Raw genomic sequence first — 23,400 nt, forward strand, 5'->3', positions numbered from 1 at the left:
TTATTTTTTTTTCTTTTTCTTTCTACTGTTCTTTCTACTCGCTTGTGAGTGCAAGTGGCCAAGCCAAAGGTAAGACGACACGCCGTTATTTGCTTTTATATTGGCTTCAGCCTCCTTTCATCCCTTCCTAACCCGGGTTAAGTTCCACCCCTATTGCTAAAGCACCCCGCTGGCGTGGACACTCAGGGGGTGCGGAGGCACTTTGGAGTGGCGAACCCTCTTCCCTTCCCCGTTGTTTCGACGCTCACTTCAGTTGCTATCGAAGAACCCCGCTGGCGTGGACACTCAGGGGGCGAAGAGCGCAACTAGGGGTGAGCTGTTGTGAATCTGTGCCGTCTTTCATCCCCGCACCTGGCTGAAGACCCGATATCTGTCCGTCAAGTGTACGTCTCAGGTTCTGGCTGGCGAACAAGTCCGTTAACCCCCGTATAACGCTTGAGATCGGATCCCGTGCTATTCCGTCCGTCTTGTCCGTCTTTCGAATCACTGTAAAATTTAGTAGTAGTGCTATTTGTGTTCCCCTTTTCGACGAATAAAAGTTGTATACGTTGATTCTGCCTTTCATTGTGCGTCGCTAACACCCTAGACACCAGGGAGCCCTGTCTCCGGCTAGTAGCTGCCAGGGTAGGTTTGCTATTCTCCCTTAAAGAATAGCTGGCGCTCGAGTCAGCCGAGGAAAACCCCGTTACAGCATGTTTTTCACACTCAATCCCTCCTAAAGGCCAATTGGCATTGACCTCAACATACACAAAAAAGCTAAATATTCGAATTCAAGTTCAACTCCCTCAATGACGAAATCATCCTCACCAACAAATAGTTAGGTTTTCCATTTAAAAAACTCTACTACCCTCCACCCATCAGAGACGATGCCTGACAAACTCCTCATAATGAAAGATTAAGATGTTATTATTATAATTTGGGTAATGTTGGATATCGAAATAAACGATTTTTAATACGTCTCAATATTTCTTTTTCTTTTTTGTTAGGCATTTTTGCAATCAAAGCTTGGTTTGCATTATTCTGATTTGAATTTATTTTATCTCTTTAGGTCAAAGAAAAGTCACTGAATGAAAATTCTTGTGAAAACAATATTCAATATAAAAGTAATATAAGTCTGAAAATATCCGAAAGTAACAACAAAACTTCATAATTATTTATGATTATTTAGCGACCTTCTAGGAAGAAGAATGAAAAAAAATTTGTTTTGCCAGAACTGGATAGATCTTTCACCTTTGAAAGAAAATTCCGAAAAGTTCCCATCAATCAGCTGGTGGATGCTTGCCCAAACGTTGAAGAGGAAAATCTAAAATGATGGAAACCGCCTAATACATCCCAAAACTTTTTGTTTATGTAAGATAAATATACGTACTTCTCAAAGAAGAATTTGCCCTTGTATGGAATAGCTCAACCTGATCACCGTCAAAAAGTGAGGCCAAAAAAAAATAATTATTCCAATGCGCACCTTGTGGAGATAATATCTGGGCGTGTTATCAATTAAATCAATAAGTAATTAGAATAGAACCGTTCTCACTTGCATATATTTATGATGCCCATACTTTCAACAGGCGTACAATAGTAAGGCACTTTAAGACAGTAATCTGTAATTATATTAGAAACAGAATAAATAATTTTCATTAGGATAAACTTTCACTACCTGAAGAAGACACAGTTATAGCTAAACACATATAGTGGTTAAATAATTTATTTTAGTGAAAATCATGAAATTTAATTTTTTTGTGGAATTGCGTATGTATCTTCTGCACTGGTCAACTCAGGATAGAGTCTAACCTGAAATTCATTTCGAGGATATTGGCGATTCGAAGCGCTATTTCCTGCTGATCATTACTTCTTTCATCCAGAATTACGAAGAAGATGAATTCCCACCAATTCGACGAATGTGGTTTCAAACAAATTGTTGTATTTTCGGTCCCCTGATCTATACATGCGATTATTTCTTCTGGGGCCACCTGAAGGTACTTGACCCGAATATTAGAAAGAATTAAAGAAAGCAATTTGCGTGGAAGGCTCGCAAATCAACCGATGTTTGAAATAGTAGGCTTGTTCGACGCTACTACACTAAACAACACTGGTGTAGTAATATGCACCGTGTTCGATGATACCTACTACAGTCTATCCAGTTAACTATTTCGAAGGCATTGTAGCTAGTACAGAATGAAAAGTGATTGTGGCTAAATTCCGAAAATAAAACGAACAGAATTTGTGAAAAAATTCTTATGCTGGGTTGAATTCTCGATGCTCACTGTTAACTTTCACAACAGGGTCAGGTATGCAGTGTCGATGCTGTGACTTTGCAGACCATATATGTTCAATACAATTTCGGTTTGGAGAAGCAGCAATCAATCAAGATCTGTGCCTCCATTGGAACAAATGCCTACCCAAACGCACACCGAAGATTTTTTGGGGTTATGAAATGTTCATTACATCCTTGACCCCGTTCTCGCCACACCCATATTCACCCATCACTCCCATCAGACTCATACAGAAGAAATCTGGACTCAACCGTAAACAGGCAGGATCTCATCTATATCCTATACTTATCCCCGTTCTCATGTTCGAGAGTCCAACAATATCTTGCCCGCCGATGTCCCCTATTCAATCGCGGGTGCCTGGCCTATCTTCTCGCCCTCAACTGGGAGCTATGCAACCTATTTGAGATTGTTTGATCAGAAACTTTCGTACCGGTACTTTCCAGAATGAGCAATCAATTCAGGATTCTATGAGGAAGTTATCTAGTCCTGTAGTTAACCGATTAACCGGTCTTGTGCGACGGTTGTATCTCTTGATCTTCCACCTCCATAGTTAAATGCAACACTTCCACTAGAAGGATAGCGATTCAACGCTTTATCAACGATATTTTGCGAATACCGGAGACGGTTAGTAACTTCTTGTTTTGTAAAGGCTTCGTTAAACCAACACACTACTTGTCCAAGTAATTTTTAAAGTCATGTTGAACTTGTGACAATTAATCCACGATTGATACTGCATAACACTATATAAGTTGCAATAGCCCATTATCACAAAAAAGGATCGCAAAAAGTTTTTTTTAAATGAAGCCATTAAGTGTCATGAGGACCATATTTTGTATGTGGGTAATACGCAAACATACGCTTCTCCACTTCAACTTTTGAGCAGTGTATTATTGCCGTTTAGTAGTTCGTAAAAAACGAAGATATTCATTTTACTCTCACCCCAATTTATTCCAGAGTGTTCGAAAGTCGATCTGGCTAACAGTTTCGTCTAATATTTAGAAAAAGAACTGGTTAACAAATGTATTCATTCGCTGACGTTGAATGGACTCCAACCTGATTACTTCGTGGCTCACAATTACGATCGAAGAAAATCAGGCGGAAAAATACGATTTAATAGCACATAATCCGGTGCCGGGTACTTCCTCAAAAAATTGGACATTTCTCAAGCAGAGAATTCATTTAAACGGCCGCGTACCGTTCCACCGGAGCGTGCACCGATTAGAGAAGATAGCGGTGCGACCATGCGGCCAACGACGGAAACGATGCTAACCGGAAGGTTATGACGAAATCTAAGCCATTATCAGAAATTGAAATTGATCGGAACGACACGATCTGAATATTCCGAATGAAATACAGGTAAGTTATAATTTAAGATTTTTGTAGTTTTTCCACATTTACAGGTTTCGGTCGAGAGCCATGCGGTCTGATTGACATGATGAGGTAGGTCGGGTCTTGAATAAATATCCACTCTAGTTGTTTTTTTACTGCTTCCTGATCTGATGTCATTCAATCATCTTTCAGTTAGGTTAGGTAAAGGAATTGGCTAGCAGACAAAGAAAGGCTGAAGCTGAACCAATGATTTTAACTTAACGAAACAAACGATAATGATTCTCAAATAGTATCTAGCGAATAAAAGTGTAAATAAATAAAAGAAAAAAAAAACTACATAAAAATATTTCAAAAATGTTCGTAATACCCGAGGTAATACCCTATTGGTAAGACACTGCTACACTTTTCTAGTAATCAATTGTAGCGAGATGATCGATGACGATCTATATTTCGATTAATTGACAGACCGTAGCATAAATTTGTTGATTAAATCAATGAAAGTTATTCATCTGAATTATTTTCGATTTTGATGGTTATTATTGTTCATTAATACTCCTGGCCATCGATTATTTCCATGAAAACGAACGGTTCCACATCTTTCCCTCGCATGCGTGAAGACCGCAAAATGCGGTTCTTGAGAAATTAGAGAATTGAGCACATGGATGCATACCGTCATCTTCATTCTGGGAGTTGAGAAGGGAAACTGAATTGGATCTCGTTGTGGCGCTGGGGTTTTGGGGAATGCAGGACATCAAGGAGCGGCCTGGACCCAACCACCAACATGAGCCCGAAAACCAGGCAAGGGCTCCAACAGAGCTTAATCCTCTTGATATTCGAGATATCTGGGATAAATGAATGTTCCTATGGAGAGGAGTGTGAAATCCGCAAGCCTAAAGTCATATTTATTGATCCCTTAAGACATTCACAATGTATAGGACAAGTCAAAAGTAAACTAGGAAAATTAACGTTCAGGAACTTTTATTCTACAATGATATCCTTGTCATCCAGAAACTTCTTAATACTGTAGTAACATTTTTTTAGCAAGATACATTTGATGGTTTTTTTGAATCTCATTTTATTGAGCAAATGAACAGTGTTAGGCAAGTGAATGTACAATATAATGGTCTGATACAACGGAGAGGTATCATATTTAGATGTTGCATGGTATGGAATATACAAAGATGCATTATTTCTGGTGGAGTAATCATGAAAACTGGATAATGTAAAAATCAAATGTTCGTGCTCCTTAATATTGGCTAAACTTCTATAGATATAGGTATAAAGAAGGAAACGTCCGAATCTTATATTGACAAAATGAAGGCCCACAAAAATCACGCGGATGTAATAATTCCTAGCATCTACTGGCATTTGCCGTTTTCATCGAGGTGGGGGTTGTGTTGCTCTGATGAGGTCAAATGCCGAAACCATGATCTGCGTCTATTTTTCCTCAATGGAATGGTCTTTCTGTTGTTATTCCGAATGATGGTGTGTTAGCTATTTTGATTAAGATCGTAAAATTTATTGATATTTATCAATAGGCGTTATGTGTTTTATATCATATCATAATCCTTACTTTTGCACATAGGCCAACTAATAGAAAGTTCAGCGGTGCCGTCTCTTTGCAATGCCCAATTAAGTATTCCTTATGCCAGATCAAGACGTACGAACCGCACCGACACCGGACGGTAGAAATACTGTATTGTTTTTATTTGTTGGCTATTTGAAAACATCATTGCAGCCTGAAAAAATGTATCACCACCATAAATTGGATCCGGCATTAGGTTTACTACTTAAAAGGGTGCTTTTGGTGGGCTTTCTAACTCTGCACCTAACTTATTCTTCAGCATAAGAATTACAATTTACAAAGCGATACCCACAATCATTAATGGGTTCGTAGCTTACGGAATTTGGCTACAAACTACAAGAACGAAAGCCTCGTTTTCGACAGTGGTTTCATTGTAGTTAAGAACCTAGCCGTAGCTATGTCAAAAACAGTGGGCCTATAACTTAGGGTGTCCCTTAGCGTTTAGTTGTACCTTGTACCCTAAATGTTGGTGAAAATGAAATCGCAGCTGATCTGCACCAACGGAGAGTTTACCAATCATATTTTGACTTTGAATAAGCCTTGGGACGCATGAGGCCAAACGATAAATAAATAAATAACCAATCAAAACATAGGAACAAAAAATAGGAAGATAATTTCAATTATGTCTCTCTACAACAATTATGTCTTACCCTTTGGCATCTTTGACTCTCCACCAGTGTTCCTGTGAATCGTCTATCACTTCGTATTCTTGGTTTTTCTCGAGCGACAAATCGCCACTCTCGATAGCTTTGTAATTATACAGAGCAACTACGACTTTTGGTCTAATAGGAATTTTGTCCCTTTGTTTGGAATTTGGCGTGCCAGGCGTTGCACCTCCTGGCATGATAGGACTTGATTGGGTACCTGAAAGAAAGAATTGAAATTTAACGGAAACATAATAACTGTAAAGTGCAGACTCTTTTTTGCAGCTGGCATTCTTCAACAATACACGACATATCAGCTGAGAAGCACAAAAATAATACCAATTTTAAAGTGAACCACCGTCAAAAATTTTTAGTTATTTTAGCTCAGTCAAACAAAATTTTTTATCGGCTTTTAGTAACAACCGATATTTTTTTGAGTTGAATTTTAAGAAATTCTAAACGCTGAATCAATGAAATCAAAGCACAGTGCTTATGCTTCTATAGTAGGACAAAGAAAGAGCAAATTCTTTCGAGTCTTAGTTCTTAGGACCTACCACCAGGGACGTCTTTTTCAAATAAATATTTTCCAGAATATGATTTCAGAACTTGAAAAAAAATAAACAATGTAGAATTGTTTTCTGGGCGCGATAATGAACAGGGTCAAAATTCATCAGTAGGAGAGAACTATTTGGGACTAAGTCAGATAATCTTCACAGTGTTTTATAAACCACTGCATGAAGATCGCCGCTGTTATATTGCATTGAGGCAGAATAAGGTAAGTTTAACCTCAAACTCAACCCAACTGAAGAGTTATGGTTATTGTGATAAGGAAACATGCAGAGTGCAATTAGAAGCAAAATTAGACAAAATTTAATTTTGTATTCCTATCAATTATCGGCCACATCTATTCAATAAAAAAGCAGCTTGAGTTGATAATCGATTTCTGCAATGATAAAATAATCGTCTTGTCTAGAATGGAGGAATTCGATAGGAAGAAATCTTCACTATTGCTTGAATGAGTTTATAACGGAATTCATTCTGTGAAGAAGTACGTACCAACAAGCTAGCGAGTTTTTTGGATGCCTGACAATTCACTTCTAATGAAATAACTACTCTGAAAAGTGTTACGGAGACCATTCATCTCGAAATCAGTGTTTACCGGAAAATCTTCGAAGCGTTAATTCAATTTTTATCTATCAATTAAGTATTGAGTCCAAGCGGAAAATAGACTGATACACTGACGACAAAAATGAAATATTGAGCAGCGGAAGTAGAGTTTTCGAAAATTACGCGATTCAGAAAAACTATTTGCAGTTGAAAATAATGATCAATTCGTTCAGTTTTTATAAACGAGTTATTTCATGCCTATTTATTTTACGATTTATGAATGCTTTTCTTGATATCGAGGCAGAGTAGAAATCGATCAATCCAAGTTTAATTGAGTCTTACGGTCATGTCTTATTTTAGGTCCCAAGGAAAACTAGATCTATTATATCAATATACCTGAGTTGATATATCAAAACAGATGAAAAAAAAAATGCAAAAGCAAATCAGTATCAAAATTATTATATTAATTTAGGTATATTTTTCAGAAAATATGAAATTAATCTAGAGATAAGGGATGGAAATAGTGCTGATAAGAAATTGATTTTCCTAATGTCCTATAGTCACTCCCATCTTAAGAACTACGTAATCAAAATCGCTTGAGAGATATTGAAGGAAATAAGGTTTGCAATTGATTCCTTTGAAGGATTGTATCTCCCTTATTATTCAGTTTCAGGAAAAAGTGTACAGTGTGGGCAAAATTGGTGATACCTGAACTACAACTTTTCAACACAACAAGATAGAGGAAAATGAACGTACCATTCATGTCGTCATTTTTTGAGAAACTAATAATGCCATCAACTGCATTCCTCTATCTTCTTTTGTTTTTGAGTTATAGGCCAAAATTGAAATTTGGGCGATTTCAACTTTGGTCATTATCTCCGTTTCTGTTTGTGCTAGTATGTTGAAATGAAGACATTATACAGACACTTTTTTCATAGCAATCCAGAGGCGTACTATAATTTTTTCCAACAGGTTTATTTGCTGAGCTATAACATAAAGTTGTGTTTTATCTTATGAAAACAGAAGTTTAAAATGACTTAGAAAGAATCGCCATTTTTTAACGTTTCAGAAATATATCATACATCGCCCTCAGTCTTTCTAAGTCATTTTAAACTACGGTTTTTATAAGAAAAAATACATCTTTATGTTATAGTCCGGCAAATATACCAGTTGGAAAAAATCATAGTACTCCACTGGATTGCTAACAAAAAAATGTCTGTATAATGTTTTCATTTCAACATTTTCGCTCAAACAGAAACGGAGATAATGACCAAAGTTGAAATTTTAATTTTGACCTATAACTCGAAAACAAAAAAAGATAGAGTAATGCAGTTGATGGCATTATTAGTTTCTCGAAAAAAAGACGTCCGTAATGTCCATGCATTTTCCTCTATCTCGTTGGGTTGAAAAAGTTGTAATAATAAGGGTACATAAAGAAGTACCCGTATTGTTGGACGTTCAAACAATTCTAGAAATCAAACCTGCATAATATACAGCATACTGGCCGCTTTACGCACTTCCACTAAAGCTAAGGACTCCTCGGTTCATGAAAATGCGATGATTGCGATGGAGTACCCTTAGCAGTATGATCAGAAAAAAAAGGTTAAAGAGAGGTTTCTTTGCAGATCAAAACATCATTCCTATCCACAATGCCTTTCAGATTATCTTGCTATCCAATTTATTGATGCTATATTTACTTATATATTTATGAGAAGGTATACGACAGCTTAAGCCCGTTTGCAACAGCCGAGAATTCTCTACAAAATTCTCGCAAGAAAACGGCAGAGATTATTTTGTATGCAAGTGAACAGAAAATTCTACCGAAAGTGCGTATGTAACGGTAAATAATTCACGGCGCATGAATTTTCGAGTAAATTCTCTAGAGAATTCTCGGCTGTTGCAAACGGGCTTTAGACCACAACATTTGCATTTTAGAGTAAGATCCCAGAGCGACCAGACATAACTTATTTTCACACAGATGAAACTCTAGGATCTCAGTAGAGTCTCATGTGCTTTGAAAACTTGCGAAATTGTGGAGCTTGCCTAGTGACACCTGGGCAGATACCAGGTGTCAAAGATAACTAAAATAAAAGTGTTACTTAACTTATTTTCACATGCCTGATTTTAATATATGTTTTAAAGAATATTATTCTGAAGTTATATTATAAGTGACAGACACACTCCATGGGCCAAAACTTTTGCCAGACGCTTTGAAGCTGCACAAAAAATAAATGAACTTTACATATTTTCACACGTCTGATAATGAAATATGGCATAAAAAAGCTATATTACATCATTCAGACGAATAGTAGTGACCAAACATCCCCTAAACATGAAAATTATTTAGCCGGGAGTGTGAGCACGAGAGCACTAGGCATGCGTTATAGAGTGAGTGAGACTATGGTAGTTCGGTTCCCTTTCACAGTCTGTTTGGAGTCCCTTTACTGCATACTATACATTGCTCGCATATGGCACATACACATATCTAAGAGTATCAACTCTTGCACATACACAGAACATACTTTTTCACAATGAACTAACTGACTGCATTCATAGTCCCTTGTTAATTCAGATACAATAGGGTAGTATTGGCATGTCTCTTATTGAAAGAATAATTCCTTTAGATTTTCGTAGATAATGCCAAGTTTTGCAGCAATCGATTGCAGTCTCGATTATAAGAAATTATGTGGACCAAAGTGATTATCGAAATTATGGTTAATCCAATTTTGTTTTTTGAAATTAGGAGTTTAGGATGCCTCTATCATAAGATCGAGAAGAAAATAAGTAAAGTTCATTTATCTTCTCATAGCTTCAAAGCGACTGGCAAGAGTTTTGGCCCATGGAAAGTGTCTGTCACTTATAACATAAATTCAGAATAATATTCTTTAAAACATATATAAAAATCAGCCATGTGAAAATAAGTTAAGTAACACTTATTTTCAGTTATCTTTGCCACCTGGTATCTGCCCAGGTGTCACTAGGCAAGCTCCACAAGTTCGCAGGTATTCAAAGCACATGAGACTCTACTGAGATCCTAAAGTTTCATTTGTGTGAAAATTAGTTATGTTTGGTCGCTCTGGGATCTTGGACTATTTGTTTTGTGTTACACTAGACTACCAGAATCAGGGTAATAATAGACAATCATTATCCTGATTCTCCTAGATACCAGGCCAGTTCCCCTCCGAAGCCCTTTTATTATGAGCTTTTGCGAGCTTGAAGAATCACGTGAAGGGGCTTTCAGACTCAACAGTAATATTGCAGATCCACAAAATGAAAAAATAAGAATGAAAGACTGAAATGTTGTAATTCAATCAATTTTGTACCGCTAATGAATGAGCTCAAAGCTCAAAAGTGACCTCTTGCAACGGCTTGGCTGAATTATCCGTAAGGAGGGATCTCTTCTGTCACGCTTTTTTGAACAATGGGTAATTCACGACCTAATTCTGCTTGCATAGTAGGCAGTTCCGTGAATAATTTCATGATTGCGAATATAATCGATGCTGTTCTTCGTTAAGACTAAAAATAGGGACCTCAAAATTTATTTATTTTTATATTTCATTCTGTTTCGCAGAATATATAGTTATGATTGTACAGTTATAAACGCACAAAATTAATATCTTCAGTATTTACTATTTTATAGGAAAATGCTTGAATTTTATTTCAAATCACTCAACTTTCCATGCAGGAAGGAACCTATTTTTAGGGGTAGATCTTTTGTTGTCGAGCATGATTTGGTCGATGGTGGTGTTTTTTATGAACCCTTTTTTCTATAGGGGGGGAATCAATGAAATCATTGAATTCGAATTTTTACAGGTATATGTATTTTTAGGTTACTGACTCTTTAGGAATGAAATTTATTTGAATATTTTTTTCAGGAATTTTTAAAATGAAAAAACATCACAGTGGTTGTCCAAATATTCTCATTTTTCAGATTTCAATAATTGTTACGGTCAGAAAAGGAAGTTTAACGAAATTTCAATGAGAATTGAGAATGCAATAAGTAGAATAACTGTAAATCTCGAAATTTCTTGATATTTGTCAGTATGGAGCGGCAAAGAATAATAATTCCTGAATTTAATTACTTCATGAAGACTGGTATAACGGTACTTCACTTTCTGTAAATATAAACCGGTACATATAACATGTGTAATATATCATCTCATCAAGTTCCGAACAACTCATGTTTCCGGCATATAGTTTATGCAGAATTTTTTTGTCTCTTTCATTGGTATTTTTCTAATGAAATCAATCTATACCTCTCTTATAGTTTCTGAGCTCAATCCATTTATCGCAAGCTAATCTATTCGATAAACTTAACGAACCAATAACTAGTAATTTCAGGTGCTGAGGTCCTCACGGAAAGAAAAACTCCCAATAACCTTGGATTTATTCAATCCAATTGACCTTCTTGTTTACAGGCAACCTCACTTCAGTAGATACCATACTATTGTTTGGCATTTTTAATAGTGATGGAATTTTTAGTTCGAATGGAATCCACCTGTTACCTCATTGACAGTGGAAACATTAAAATACACAAAATTAACGACAGTTCGTTAAAGTTATCGAACTAACAAATAAATGATGGTTATTGAATAAGCTCAGAAACCGAACATTAGTCGATGATTCGGACATATTGAATATATCATGCATTCGTTCTTTTCTTTCAAGCAACAACCTATTTCAAAGGAATACATATCTTTATTTTTGAAAATACTCTGGAAATAATTTTTTGAAACAAAGCAGCGTTAGGCGAGTTTGGCCCTCGTCTGAATTTTGACTTCAAGTCAGTGCTTCCCTCATATTTTCCTTATAGAACTTAATTGTTCAATAATAGAAGTCACAACAAAAGCCAATAAAAACAGAGATCTAAGAAAAGAAGTGAAGAAACAAGAACAGGAAAAACTGTCATAATTGAATTGTTTCCTCTATCAATCTAAAGCGTTTGGAATTGAGATCACGTTGAGGAAATGTTAATTTTATAGTAGCGATTTAATTATGCAGAGTAAATTCAAAGGAACTGAAAAAGTTATGAGTAGGTAGGTTTTTTATTGAACATAATAATATTACACCTTCATGAGCACATTCTTATATTTCCAATGGATTCTGGACATAATTACCAACTAACATAGACCAACAAACAACTACTTTATATGCTTATACCGTTAGTTTGACGCACAAGGCAATGGAACTGTTTTAATCTGCTAAAATCAACAATATCCAAAGAAGCACATCAAAGCCTACATAACATTCTTTCGGAGGAAATACAATAAATTGCAAGTATATTCACGTATGAAATCAAGGCAACCACCGACATATCTATCGGGTGTGAAATTGGAGGTGTCTAGTCACGTAGCAGCGACCTGCAATTCCATTTTATCGATTGATCCCTGTCTTTGTTGTCATTTTTTTCAGGTAGCGTGGTGTTAAATGTCTATTCGTTTACTGTTTCCAATTTACTATTATACGAGTGGATCGAAAATGTCTAGCAATATTCTAAGGGGGGTAGAACATAAAATATGAAATTGTTTGAATAAAAACGGACACACCCTGTAAATCTTTGGATCGTTAGATAGCTGATTTAATGGCGATTCTTAAGGAGAAAATGGCGAAAACGGACATACTTTTTTGAGTATTTCTGATGGGGGCCTTTTTTCGAGAAAATCTTTCTTCTTCTTTTTCCTTATCTGAATTCAAGCCTGAGAGCTTGTAATTCCAGTTTCAATCCTCGACAGAGGTAGAAACCCAGGAGTCTCTCCATTGCTTTGGGGGTCTGCCAATTGGCATTTTTGCGCCTGGAATTCCGTTTATAAGGAGATCTTCAAGTTGGACCAATCAAATTTATCAAAACTCGAGATTTTTAAATGAATACTTCTATTTTTTTATTATTTCAGTCGATTTTTTAATTGGTTGACGAAAAGTGAAGTTATCTTGTTCTTGCACTACCCCTACAATTTTCTACAAAATATGTGTTCCGCAACTGAGTTCCCGCTGTTTGTCACTAGATAAAGCAGTAAGTGCTGTTCGATTTTGACATTTCCAAAACATCATGAACCAAGCTCAGAAATTTGGTAAACAAATGTTGTGAAACATTGGTGATTTTGTTTTGGCGTCATGTACTTTTGGTTTTCGACTTTGTACAAAATAATCGTCATTTGGAGGAAGTGTTGATTTTCATCTTTCATATGTTGTAAGTCGAGCTTGAAAAAGGTTCATCCGAAACAACTCATTAGTAGTTGGGGAGCCCAAGAGGGAAATTTGGGATTTATTCGAGAGTGCCAGATTAATATAGTGGGAGAGTACCTCTACCAAAAATTAGATCTATAAATAGGGGGAATTGTCTAGGACAGCCTGTCAGAATAGTAAAAAAAACGATCATTGTACATATTCGAGCATGTCAGATTAAGTTATATGTGGTTAATTACATGTTGAAAAGTATGTATACTATTAATTTGACAATTCTTATTTTGAAGCTAACAATTCAAACGGAAAAAAAATAATCTGACAGTTGCAGAAAGCCGAAACAATAAGAATTGGCCATAAAGGTCACAAAAATCAGTTGTTTTGAATTATCCCCTCTTCTGGGCAGCAGATTGTTTTCGCATTCATTATTAAAGTTGTAGAGCATAACATTTTCTACAAATTTTGTTCGAAGCAATTTTTTCTACGTTCGAACTTTTTTGAGGTATATGGCGATGAATGTACATTAAACTGGGTTTCTACAATAATGGCTTTTCGCATATGTGGCTAAGCTCCTCGCACATATCGTCCTCTAACTCGAAAACGGTTAAGAGTATGTAAAATTGCTTCAGAAAAAAATTGTATAGTTTTATTATCTACAACTTCCATAATTAAGTACATGAAGGGAGATATTTTTGAACAATTCCTTGTTTTCGTCTTCAAACTGTCAGATTAAGAAAACCCCTCTGATTAATGTCAGATTAATGGGTCAACACGTCTGCGACACCGATATTAACCATCGTTATGAAAATCTGTCACGCTCGAGTATGTACAAGTAACGTTTTTTTTGCATTTTCAAAGGTCCGCTGTGTGATCTTGCGTCACGTCCAAATTATCAGTCCCTTGAAAAGTAGCGTCCTGTTTCTTTAAAAATCTTGCCATTTTCAACTCTTCCATACGGCCAGCCCCACCTCGCAAATTGTCAGATTAACATGAATTTATTATCAGAGACAAGTAGGGCATATACAGTATCTTAATCTGTCACGCTCGAGTATGTACACCTGACGATTTTTTTTACATCTTCAAGAACTTGCAGACGCTTTCCCCACCGCTGAAATTGCATACATCATAGAACCTTTTCTTATTTCTACCATCTAATCTTCGAAATCCATTAAATCTCCGCGACGCTCGGGTACATCCCGATTTAGCATCGTCGGCTCCCCAACTATAAGCTTATGTTCATGGGGTAGATCGACAGCTGCTCAAAATCGCCTGTAGATCATCAGTGCTCGTAGGAATCCCACATATCCGGCATCCCGGCTCAATGGATCAGTGAAAGGTGGCAACAGAAGTTCCTATTTCTGCACTTTCATGATTTAGAGCACGTAGGCGGACGCAGCATCCCAGTTCGAATTTGAAGCACAGAGTACGCCGACGGCAGTGGGCGAAATTGAACAGTTGAAGATTGTTTATTTACAGATGAGTCTTGTATATGAAAAAACCAAATCCAATCAATTTTGCTAATTTTTTTCCAGTCTTTCCCAATTCGTAAATAAAATTTTAAAATATAGACGACTCAAGACCTGCTTTTAAGGTCATCGACCCAACTAAGGACGAAGAATACATAAACCAATTACTTTAAAAACGTGTAGGATGGTCTATAAATTAGGATTAATTTAAAAAAAAGAGAAAATCACTAAATCAACCTGTAATAAAGAAAGATATACCCATATATAGGTTATTTTGAGGCATCTTGGTATCCTCTATCTACCCTTACTGTATATGAGCATTTCCCAATGAATTACCCTGTATAACAGCTTACATTTCTTACAAATCTTTCCCATCAAATAAATATCGTGTGTTTAGCAACGGAAATATTGGTGATCACTTAATTGGCTTGTCCCTTCATAACATATAATTATCCGTCATTGATATCACCAGAAACGGTGAGAATACCATGGGTTGCCATGGTCGTCACTTCGTATCACTGCCGTTTAGCCTGAAGGCTTCACGAATTCGGCGATCATCCTATCGAATCACCGATATACGTATAAAAGAGAGGCACCATGAAATTGATTGGATTACTGCAATAGCTAATTCGCTTGTCCGCTAGATCATCGACCTTGGTTCTCCATCTCAGGATTTGTTTTTCTATCGAAATGAATACATTTACGTATTCGGAGAAGGCTAACGTAATTTACATCGGATTTCAAGTTTCTCAAGAATGAATAAAAAATATATTTTTTAGTGGTTGCTTTCAGAGCAACTTTTTATTACAACGGATCACAGCCAGTGAAATGATGTGGTCATTTGAATTGATTATGCTAAATTTCTAATGATCAAATGTTTCTCCTTTCAAAAACTTAAAACAATACACCATAGTAAATTAACAGCCAATTCCAAATGAATCCGGAATTTTACAAAAAAAGCACACTAACCTCATGACATCATAATCGTATAAATATGGCCTTGTTAACGAAAACTAGTTCTTCGCGGAGATTATACCTCATGCTTTAGTTTAAAATTGGATGCATATTTCTTGGTATTGAAAGTGGCAAGAGGAACTGAAAAGAGTCAAGTTTTCTCTGCATATGTAGGGTGAATATTAGGTACTTCAAAAAAAAAATATTAGTTCAAATGATTTTTCTGAGCGAAAACGAAGAAAAGAAAGTGTAAACAATTGAGAAAATTTCATGGATTTTGAATGATTGCCATAGAGAAAATAACTATTCTAATGTAGAGTGATGAAGAGGCTACGGTAGTGGAATATAGTATTTGCGGTAGAGCTCAGATTCTCATCAAACATGGGATTATTTAATCTTCACGGATTAGAGCGTTTTAGCTCGCAATCAAGTTGATCGATTTCAATAATGTGCTGAACATATCGGACCAGACTAAGCCCTCAAAGTCTTTTCCGATAAGCCGCGTTTTGATCAGCGTGCTTATATAAAGATTTCATTCGTTATTCCTGTATTACTGAAATATCCCGATTTCGAAGAGACAATCTTCGTTATTCTATTTTTAGGCTAAAACATATTTGGCCAGAATGGATTGTTTCTTTCTAAGAACGAGAGCATAAAATAATTTATCGTTTATATTCGACTCACCCGAAATGGATTAACTATACCTACTTAACATAAGAAGAGATTAAAATTTTAATAACCTGAGAAGAGCTTTCTGCATAACATTTTAAGATAATCTACCCTGTACTTTATATTGAAGACATAATTCTCGGATCTTACCATTTAATTTAACGCAGTGGATTTCACATTAATGTGAAGAGGTTTGAAAGTGCCTCTTTCATCGAGTTCCACTGAGGAACCAGTTCCAACAGTTCAGATTGATAAATCTTTTTGAATTAATGTGTCAGCAAGATAGAATGAGATCAAATTCCGACAAGAATTTGAAGAAAGTTTTCAATTTCTGAATAATGCATTATTTTTAGCATGAAAAAAGTCGCGTCATCTGGCAATGCAGAATATGAATGCATTTTGAATCGATTCGGAGTTTTTCTGCTAATTAACTCTTTTCGTCTGCACCTCAAAAAAAGAGGTAAAACCAGGAATCAAGTAAAAGCTCACTGATAACATAATGAATAATCCTCGAAATAATCCTTTTGATATGTAGGAATACTGGCTTAACCTGTTCTAGATAGATATTCTCAGAATTAAGAACAAGAGTTCAAAGGAATAACATTTGCTTGGAATAAGGCGTCTATGCTACCATTATAGATGACAATAAAATAAAAAAATAGGTACCTCTTCAATATGCCTATATACCTTTATGTATAAATAAATGGAACAGAAGAAGAATACTGCAGGAAGGGTGAGTAAAAATCCAAATTTCAGGGTATGATAGCATTAGACTATTAGAGAATCAAATGACTGACAAATCTGTTTTTCATCAAGAAAATTTGAGGTCTTTAACAGTTTTCAATTCCATTCACATTCTACTTCTACGCATTTTTCAACCCTGCACTCATTCAGTATATGCATTTTGTACTGATAATTCACATGAAAGTGCCTTGAGTTCACTAGAAATAAATGCAATGGGACTAATTTGTATTAGACTCTGAGAAGAGAGAAATGCCTTCTCGCTCACATAAAATGTCTGCTCAATTTCATTTCTCATCATCGTAACACTATTCACAATATGTGACTTTTTTTCAATCCGAACTCTTTACACGATTTATAGAATGCTGGAGGAAATTGATTAAGATGGAGAGCCACAACTGTGATGTATTGCCTTCTCCATTATATACAATGGCCAAAATTCCAACATTAATGCTAAGAAAACTAATCCAAGTTGAAATGGAAATCAGTAATGATTTTCCAAATGAATTTTGTGTGAATGTTATCGATATTCAAATGTATGTCAACTTGCTAGGTGGATAAAGTCCTTTCTGGAGGAAACAGACTTGTTTTCTGTGTAAATCTTTTCATTTTGGGTTATACATCAAGGTTATAGTTAATTCACGTTCTATTCTTCGTAACTAATTTAAAATCTACAAAAACTTTTTCATGCTAGAGGGACGAGATACATATGTCCTTAAACATTGATTTCATCGTGAAAAATAGTAAACACTGACATCTTCACAATTAAGTCGTAATCGAAGATCTGCTCAAAGGATGCAAATTATGAAAACTATACTAAGCTTTCCCCATTGTCACGAGATAGATGAAGATATTTTCAACAGATTAAGATTTATTTTCTATGAAAACTCTTATTTAAACATCAAAATATTTTCCATTTCTCGATATAAACAAACAACATTAACTTTTCATTTACAAAAATTGACACCAGGGGGCGTATCGCTTGTTTGGCACCCCCAATAGTCAACCAAAGTTTTGATATTTTCTACAAATTCAATATTTTCCTTTCCATTTTAACTATCTATACTTTTCTATTTTCAAAAGGATAAATGAAAAAAGTTTAATCGTTGGTGCAATCGAAATTGTTTGCTGTTACTACCAATGTCTCTTAAGATTTAGGTGAGATTCAAATTTTGCTTGCTGCTTATGTAGCCCGATAAAATTGAATTCACCATTTTGTCACAAATTGAAAGTTTAGAAAATTGTTGACACTTATCGTTATAATTAACGAAATTAATAATGAATATGGAAAGTTAAAACCAGGGTGTTTGAGTTTAGTTTGAGCAGCATCATTTCATGACTTTTTTTCATTTTTCTCAATGTTAGTTTAGCTTTATCACTACGATTATAGAATATCGGAAGTTGTCGAATTTTTACTATTAAGTGATACTAGCCCTGAACGGGTCCGGCAACATTTTGCGTCATGAATGGTCCAGCGTAGTCATTATGGCTACCTACTCTTTTTTGATAGGGGACAAATTAGAATAATTATTTGAAATTTCAATTTTTTTTCATAGAATGATGAATATACGTATACAATAAATGTGATTTACTCGGAAAAATACACAAAACGTATTGAAAACTTAAAAAGTTCTGAACGAGAACGAACATCTGATCGGCATTTTCATCATCAAATTAGACGTACATCTACATTTGCAGTACTCATTTCGCCTACACCGGACCAGTTAAAAGTTAAAGTTAAAGTAAGTAATAAAATATTAAATTAACGTGTTTTACAAGTTTTCCAGGCAATGATATCAGCATATTGTTAGAGTAGACAGAGAAAATCCAGAAGAGCTCTAGTCAAAATTATGTACGACTAGCAAAATTTTAATCAGAGCAACACCGGCATTTTCTGCATTCAATCTAATGAACGCTCCGTTGCATACGCGAATGCGTTTTCGCCACGCTGGAAACAGCATTCACCCAATCGCGAATGAAATATACTCGGGAATTACCGCAATGCGAGTTTCTAGAATGAATTTTTTTCTCTCAAAATTTTCAAATGGGCGAGCGCAACAGCATATTTTCGGAAATACGATTTTGAGTCGCTTTCGGTAATTTATCCTCGTTCGGTTTTTTATTTAAAACCGAACCGTTATGAAACCCATCATATAACTTCACGAAACGAAAAATTTCAAAACTTGAATACAAATCATGTATGTTCCGAAATAGATTGCGTACTAATTAACACTCTATTAAAAGCGTTTTCGGCATAAATTTCTGGTTGTCCCTCCACTGGAGCGAACCGAGCCGTGGTACAATCCACTTGACAGCTTGCAGAAAAACGTCAAATCGGTCAATTTAGAATGATGCCTTACCGGTGGCACTCCTGAAAACGTTCACCAACATATCGAACTGCATATTGGCACTGTCTTTTCCAACTTTTCCCTGCAAGTTTTCGACGATTTGGCGTCAACATTCACATGAAACAATCACAATGGCGCACGACGAGAACGAAAGAAGAGCAGCACCACGGTGAGCACATAACGTATCGGCTGGCTTTTCGTACCGTCTTGGTTCGATCCAAGGTAACAACTCTCTTGAGTTCACCCAACACCGTTAAACGCAAGACATAAGCTGGTCCGTGGTTGGTTCGATGGGTGTTATCACTAGAACAACCTAGTTATGATCTCCAGACTTTTTAATTAACTTTCACTGCACTTGAATACAATAAGCAAAGGCGGTAGAGTTGGCGGATGAAAAAATGACAGATTCATTGCTGACCAAAAAACAAATTGATTGGTAGGATGAAACCGAATCAAGAACTAATAGTCTATTTCATCACATGATTTTTATTTATTATATCTTCCATTGAAGATTGCTGCTAAATTTTTTCAAGTAGACGAACAACAACTATGTGTCTTACAAAAGTCATTAGCTAAAGCTCCTTTTCTGCCCTTGTGATAATATTAATATAAATTATTAATAAAAATGAAGAATGATTACAATGAGAAAGTTCAGGGAGCATTGGAAATAATCTGCATTACTTGGAAACACATGGTGTTAACTATTTAACACTTTAGTTCCATTTTATATAACTATATGAATAAGGCTGATGTTCTGATTTTGCCAAGATTTCTTGAGAAATTTCGATCCTATCGTGTTATAGATATATCTTCGAGCAATTGGTGAAGAACGAATCTCAATGCTTTAATAATAAATAAAATCCCAGATGTTAACTAAATTTCTTGAAATTTCATCACAATTCATCATATTAAAGATTTTTGTTATATTGTTCTATTTCCTCTTTCCTCTATATTGGTAGAATTGTAATTGTAGAAAAGGGCACCACTAAAATTTGTTTCGCAAGAAAAATTTTTTCTTATTCATATTATACATACCGTTGAAATTGAAAAATTATTTTTGATGGCTTGATTCATTTTGAAAAAATAAGTACTCTTGTAATTTCTCGCTTAAAGTAGTACTTGTTTTTATGAAGCACCCACACCATTTGTTGACCAGGAATCAACCCTTATTTTTTTCCAACTTTTCATTTACACCATACAGGGTGAGTCTTTGTTTCGTACAAATATTTTAACAGTAGATTCTGGAGGTCAAAAGAAACACTTTCTTCCTATAGCATTTTTTCTGATTCGGCTCTGATAAAAATATAGCCATTTTAAGTTTTCATAATGAGCTGTCCCACCACTGGAAAAATCAAATTACCTTCTGAATAACCAGCTAAATCTTTGACAGTACACATCTGTGGATCTTTCAAACAGAGTTTCATTCAGCCAATTACCCAATTTTTAAAATTTCACCGAAACATTTCAATTTTTGAACATTGAATTATTCGAAAACGGCGCATTAAACGAGAAAATATGAAGAATACCTTCATTGAAAATTTTTAGTATTTTTATGGTTCGTAATGGTCATAATGAGAAAACTGGATATCTTGTGTTCGGAAAAGATTCTTCAAATAAATGAAAAACTATATTCTGAAATTCATTTCATTCGATGAAGCTGTTTGTGAGATAGAACTAAAAATAATTTTTTTAATGGTTTTTCAACAGCCTGTATCTTTCAAACCGAGCCGATTCAGAAAAAATGATGAAGGAAAAAATTGTTTCTTTTGACCTCAATAATCTACTGTTGAAATATTTGTACGAGTCGAAGACTCACCCTGTATATTACAAAAAATCAAGATAAAAATGTACAAATTCTTCGGGATTGAAAAGAAAATGAATTTCGAAATTTAATATTTGATATTTCAATTTTGGTTGAACTATGGTTATTTTTCAATCATCATAAGCATCGTGAGAGAATTTTCAAGACTCATTCATTAGTTTTCATTTCAAACGGGTTTAGTTCGTGGGTTAAGTTAGGTTAGATTAGGTTTTTCCTAATTTAATCAAAAGCCATAGTTTGTTATCTTATTTATTTTATCAGTTCGATTTTCGAATACGTTACCTCAATTTTCATTCCATTTTCCGCTTTTTTCACTGCCTTCCAAACTTCAGAAGATTCTCACGCATTGAACATTATCCTCGAAACTACACATTCAAAAGAAATTTAAATGAAAACAGGGTATTTTTTCGAACTTGGTGAAATATATGAAAACAAGGTTTTGTGAATAAATGAATTGATGAGTCGGTTAACAGGGGAGAATTCCCCTTTCCAGAAAGTTGGCATTATTCCAAATTACTGCAGGTTTATTTAAAGCTACAGATTTCTCCGAATAACTCAAGAAGAGGATTGAGAATAAAGGTGTAACCCCGTTGTAAAATGAAATTTTTCTCAAACTCTAGCAAGTTAATGTCAAACCATATTGCTGAAACTTTAATGAGCAGGATATTTTTTCCACGTGCATTTAGTCGAAGTAGCTATAGAAGCTAGTGGTCGAGGTCGTGTCTGCGACTTTGGAGCAAAGTATAATACATTATATGATCTGAAGTAAGTAACTAGAGCGAAAAATTACAGGTAACTTAGCGAATACTGGACTATATGATGAATTCAGGGGCGTAGCTACCGCGGTATCAGCGGTATCAGTGATACGGGGCCCCCAGGCTTTAGGGGCCCCCGAATGTCTGTACGCAAAAAATTTCTGAAAATATTATCCAAAACCTCTTACAGGTTTCACAATAGCATTTTTGAGAATAACTGCTAAGACAACCATTCATTTCAAAATCCCGTTCATTACACCGAATTGATCATTCAGATAGATACGAATACTTAAAATCTGAAATTCAGAAAATTCGGGCCATCAAAGAACTTTTAGAATTAGTCCCGATAAAATTCAATAGCCTTGCATCCAGTTTTCCGGACGTTATTACTGCATGCCTTTTATTTTTGACACTTCCGGTTACAACTGCAACCGCTGAAAGGAGTTTTTCAAAATTAAAACTCATAAAAAATTATCTGAGGACTTCTATGGGACAGGAACGGCTTTCAGACAGGTCCTTATTGTCAATAGAGGGCAGAGAGCAACTTAAAAAACTGAAATCGTCATCAGCTATGGCTGATTTGATAAATAGATTTGCTGAAATAAAGGCTAGAAAAGTGTATCTTTAATTTTTTGTATTGTTCGTTTATTATTTGTTTGTTTATCATTTTATGTTGTTTGTATATTATTTTGCTATTTTCGCATCAAGTATGAGTTAGAACTTTTAATTATAAGTACCTACATATAATTTTTTCGATACAAATCGAACATTTTTTGCTACTTTAATTTTGACTTCACCCTTCCTTAGGGCCCCTCAACACATTTTGATACAGGGCCCCTCTAAGGCAAGCTACGCCACTGGATGAATTTGCGACGTTTTTGGAATTGGATTAATTTTGTGAGCAAATTTTAAGAATGAATGCATGATTCATGACGAAATTTGAGAAAAATTGATTTCTCACTCATTCGAATACGAAGTATACTACAGTGATATTAAAATTCCGGGAAAATATTGGGTGAGCTTCCGAAGTTGATTGATTTTTGTATTGATTACAATAGGGAATACTCCTTCTGACAAAAATGATGTATTTTTTTATGAAATACCTTCGAAACATCACATTTTGAAACAACTATTTCAACCGTTTCCCAAAAAAAAATATTTTAAATACTCAAAAATGGAAAATAAAAATGAGTATTTAAAATTTAAAGCGTTTCGTTTCTATTGCACAAGTAGGCAATATCGACTGAAGATATGCTTTGATAATAAAGTAAAACAAATATACTATCTTGATGAGATAGACAAGGATGGCTGTCTATGAAGACTCCGAGGAACGTGGAAGGTCGTAAAATTTTATGGGATTTTTATGGCCGGTTGCTGTTGAGGCTCGACAGTGAGTATGCGCCTTATTAGGGCTGTAAATCAACAGCTGTTATTTTATAAACAAGCCATTGTTCTTTTTATTTTCTAGTAGGCGCTGTTGCCAAATCGTAAACTAGAAAGGAAGCGATTCGAATTTTGAAACCTAAATTT

The 23,400-nt window shown here is 35.3% G+C and overlaps 1 protein-coding gene across 4 annotated transcripts in view; it reads right to left on the bottom strand.

Annotated features, from left to right (window-relative positions):
* The window catches only part of LOC123310576 (tyrosine-protein kinase Btk29A), a 76,233-nt gene that overhangs the window by 18,729 nt on the left and 34,104 nt on the right, over positions 1 to 23,400 (bottom strand). For 2 of the 4 annotated variants that reach the window (XM_044894101.1, XM_044894104.1), the window contains one exon: positions 5,835 to 6,048. In XM_044894101.1, the coding sequence (XP_044750036.1) occupies positions 5,835 to 6,048 (214 nt within the window). Of the gene's footprint in view, positions 1 to 5,834; positions 6,049 to 6,884; positions 7,011 to 19,305; positions 19,516 to 23,400 lie in introns of those variants that run through there. The other 2 variants (XM_044894103.1, XM_044894105.1) reach the window with 2 other exon arrangements.

Source organism: Coccinella septempunctata, chromosome 3 (genome assembly GCF_907165205.1).
Source record: "Coccinella septempunctata chromosome 3, icCocSept1.1, whole genome shotgun sequence".
NCBI classification, from domain to species: Eukaryota; Metazoa; Arthropoda; class Insecta; order Coleoptera; family Coccinellidae; genus Coccinella; species Coccinella septempunctata.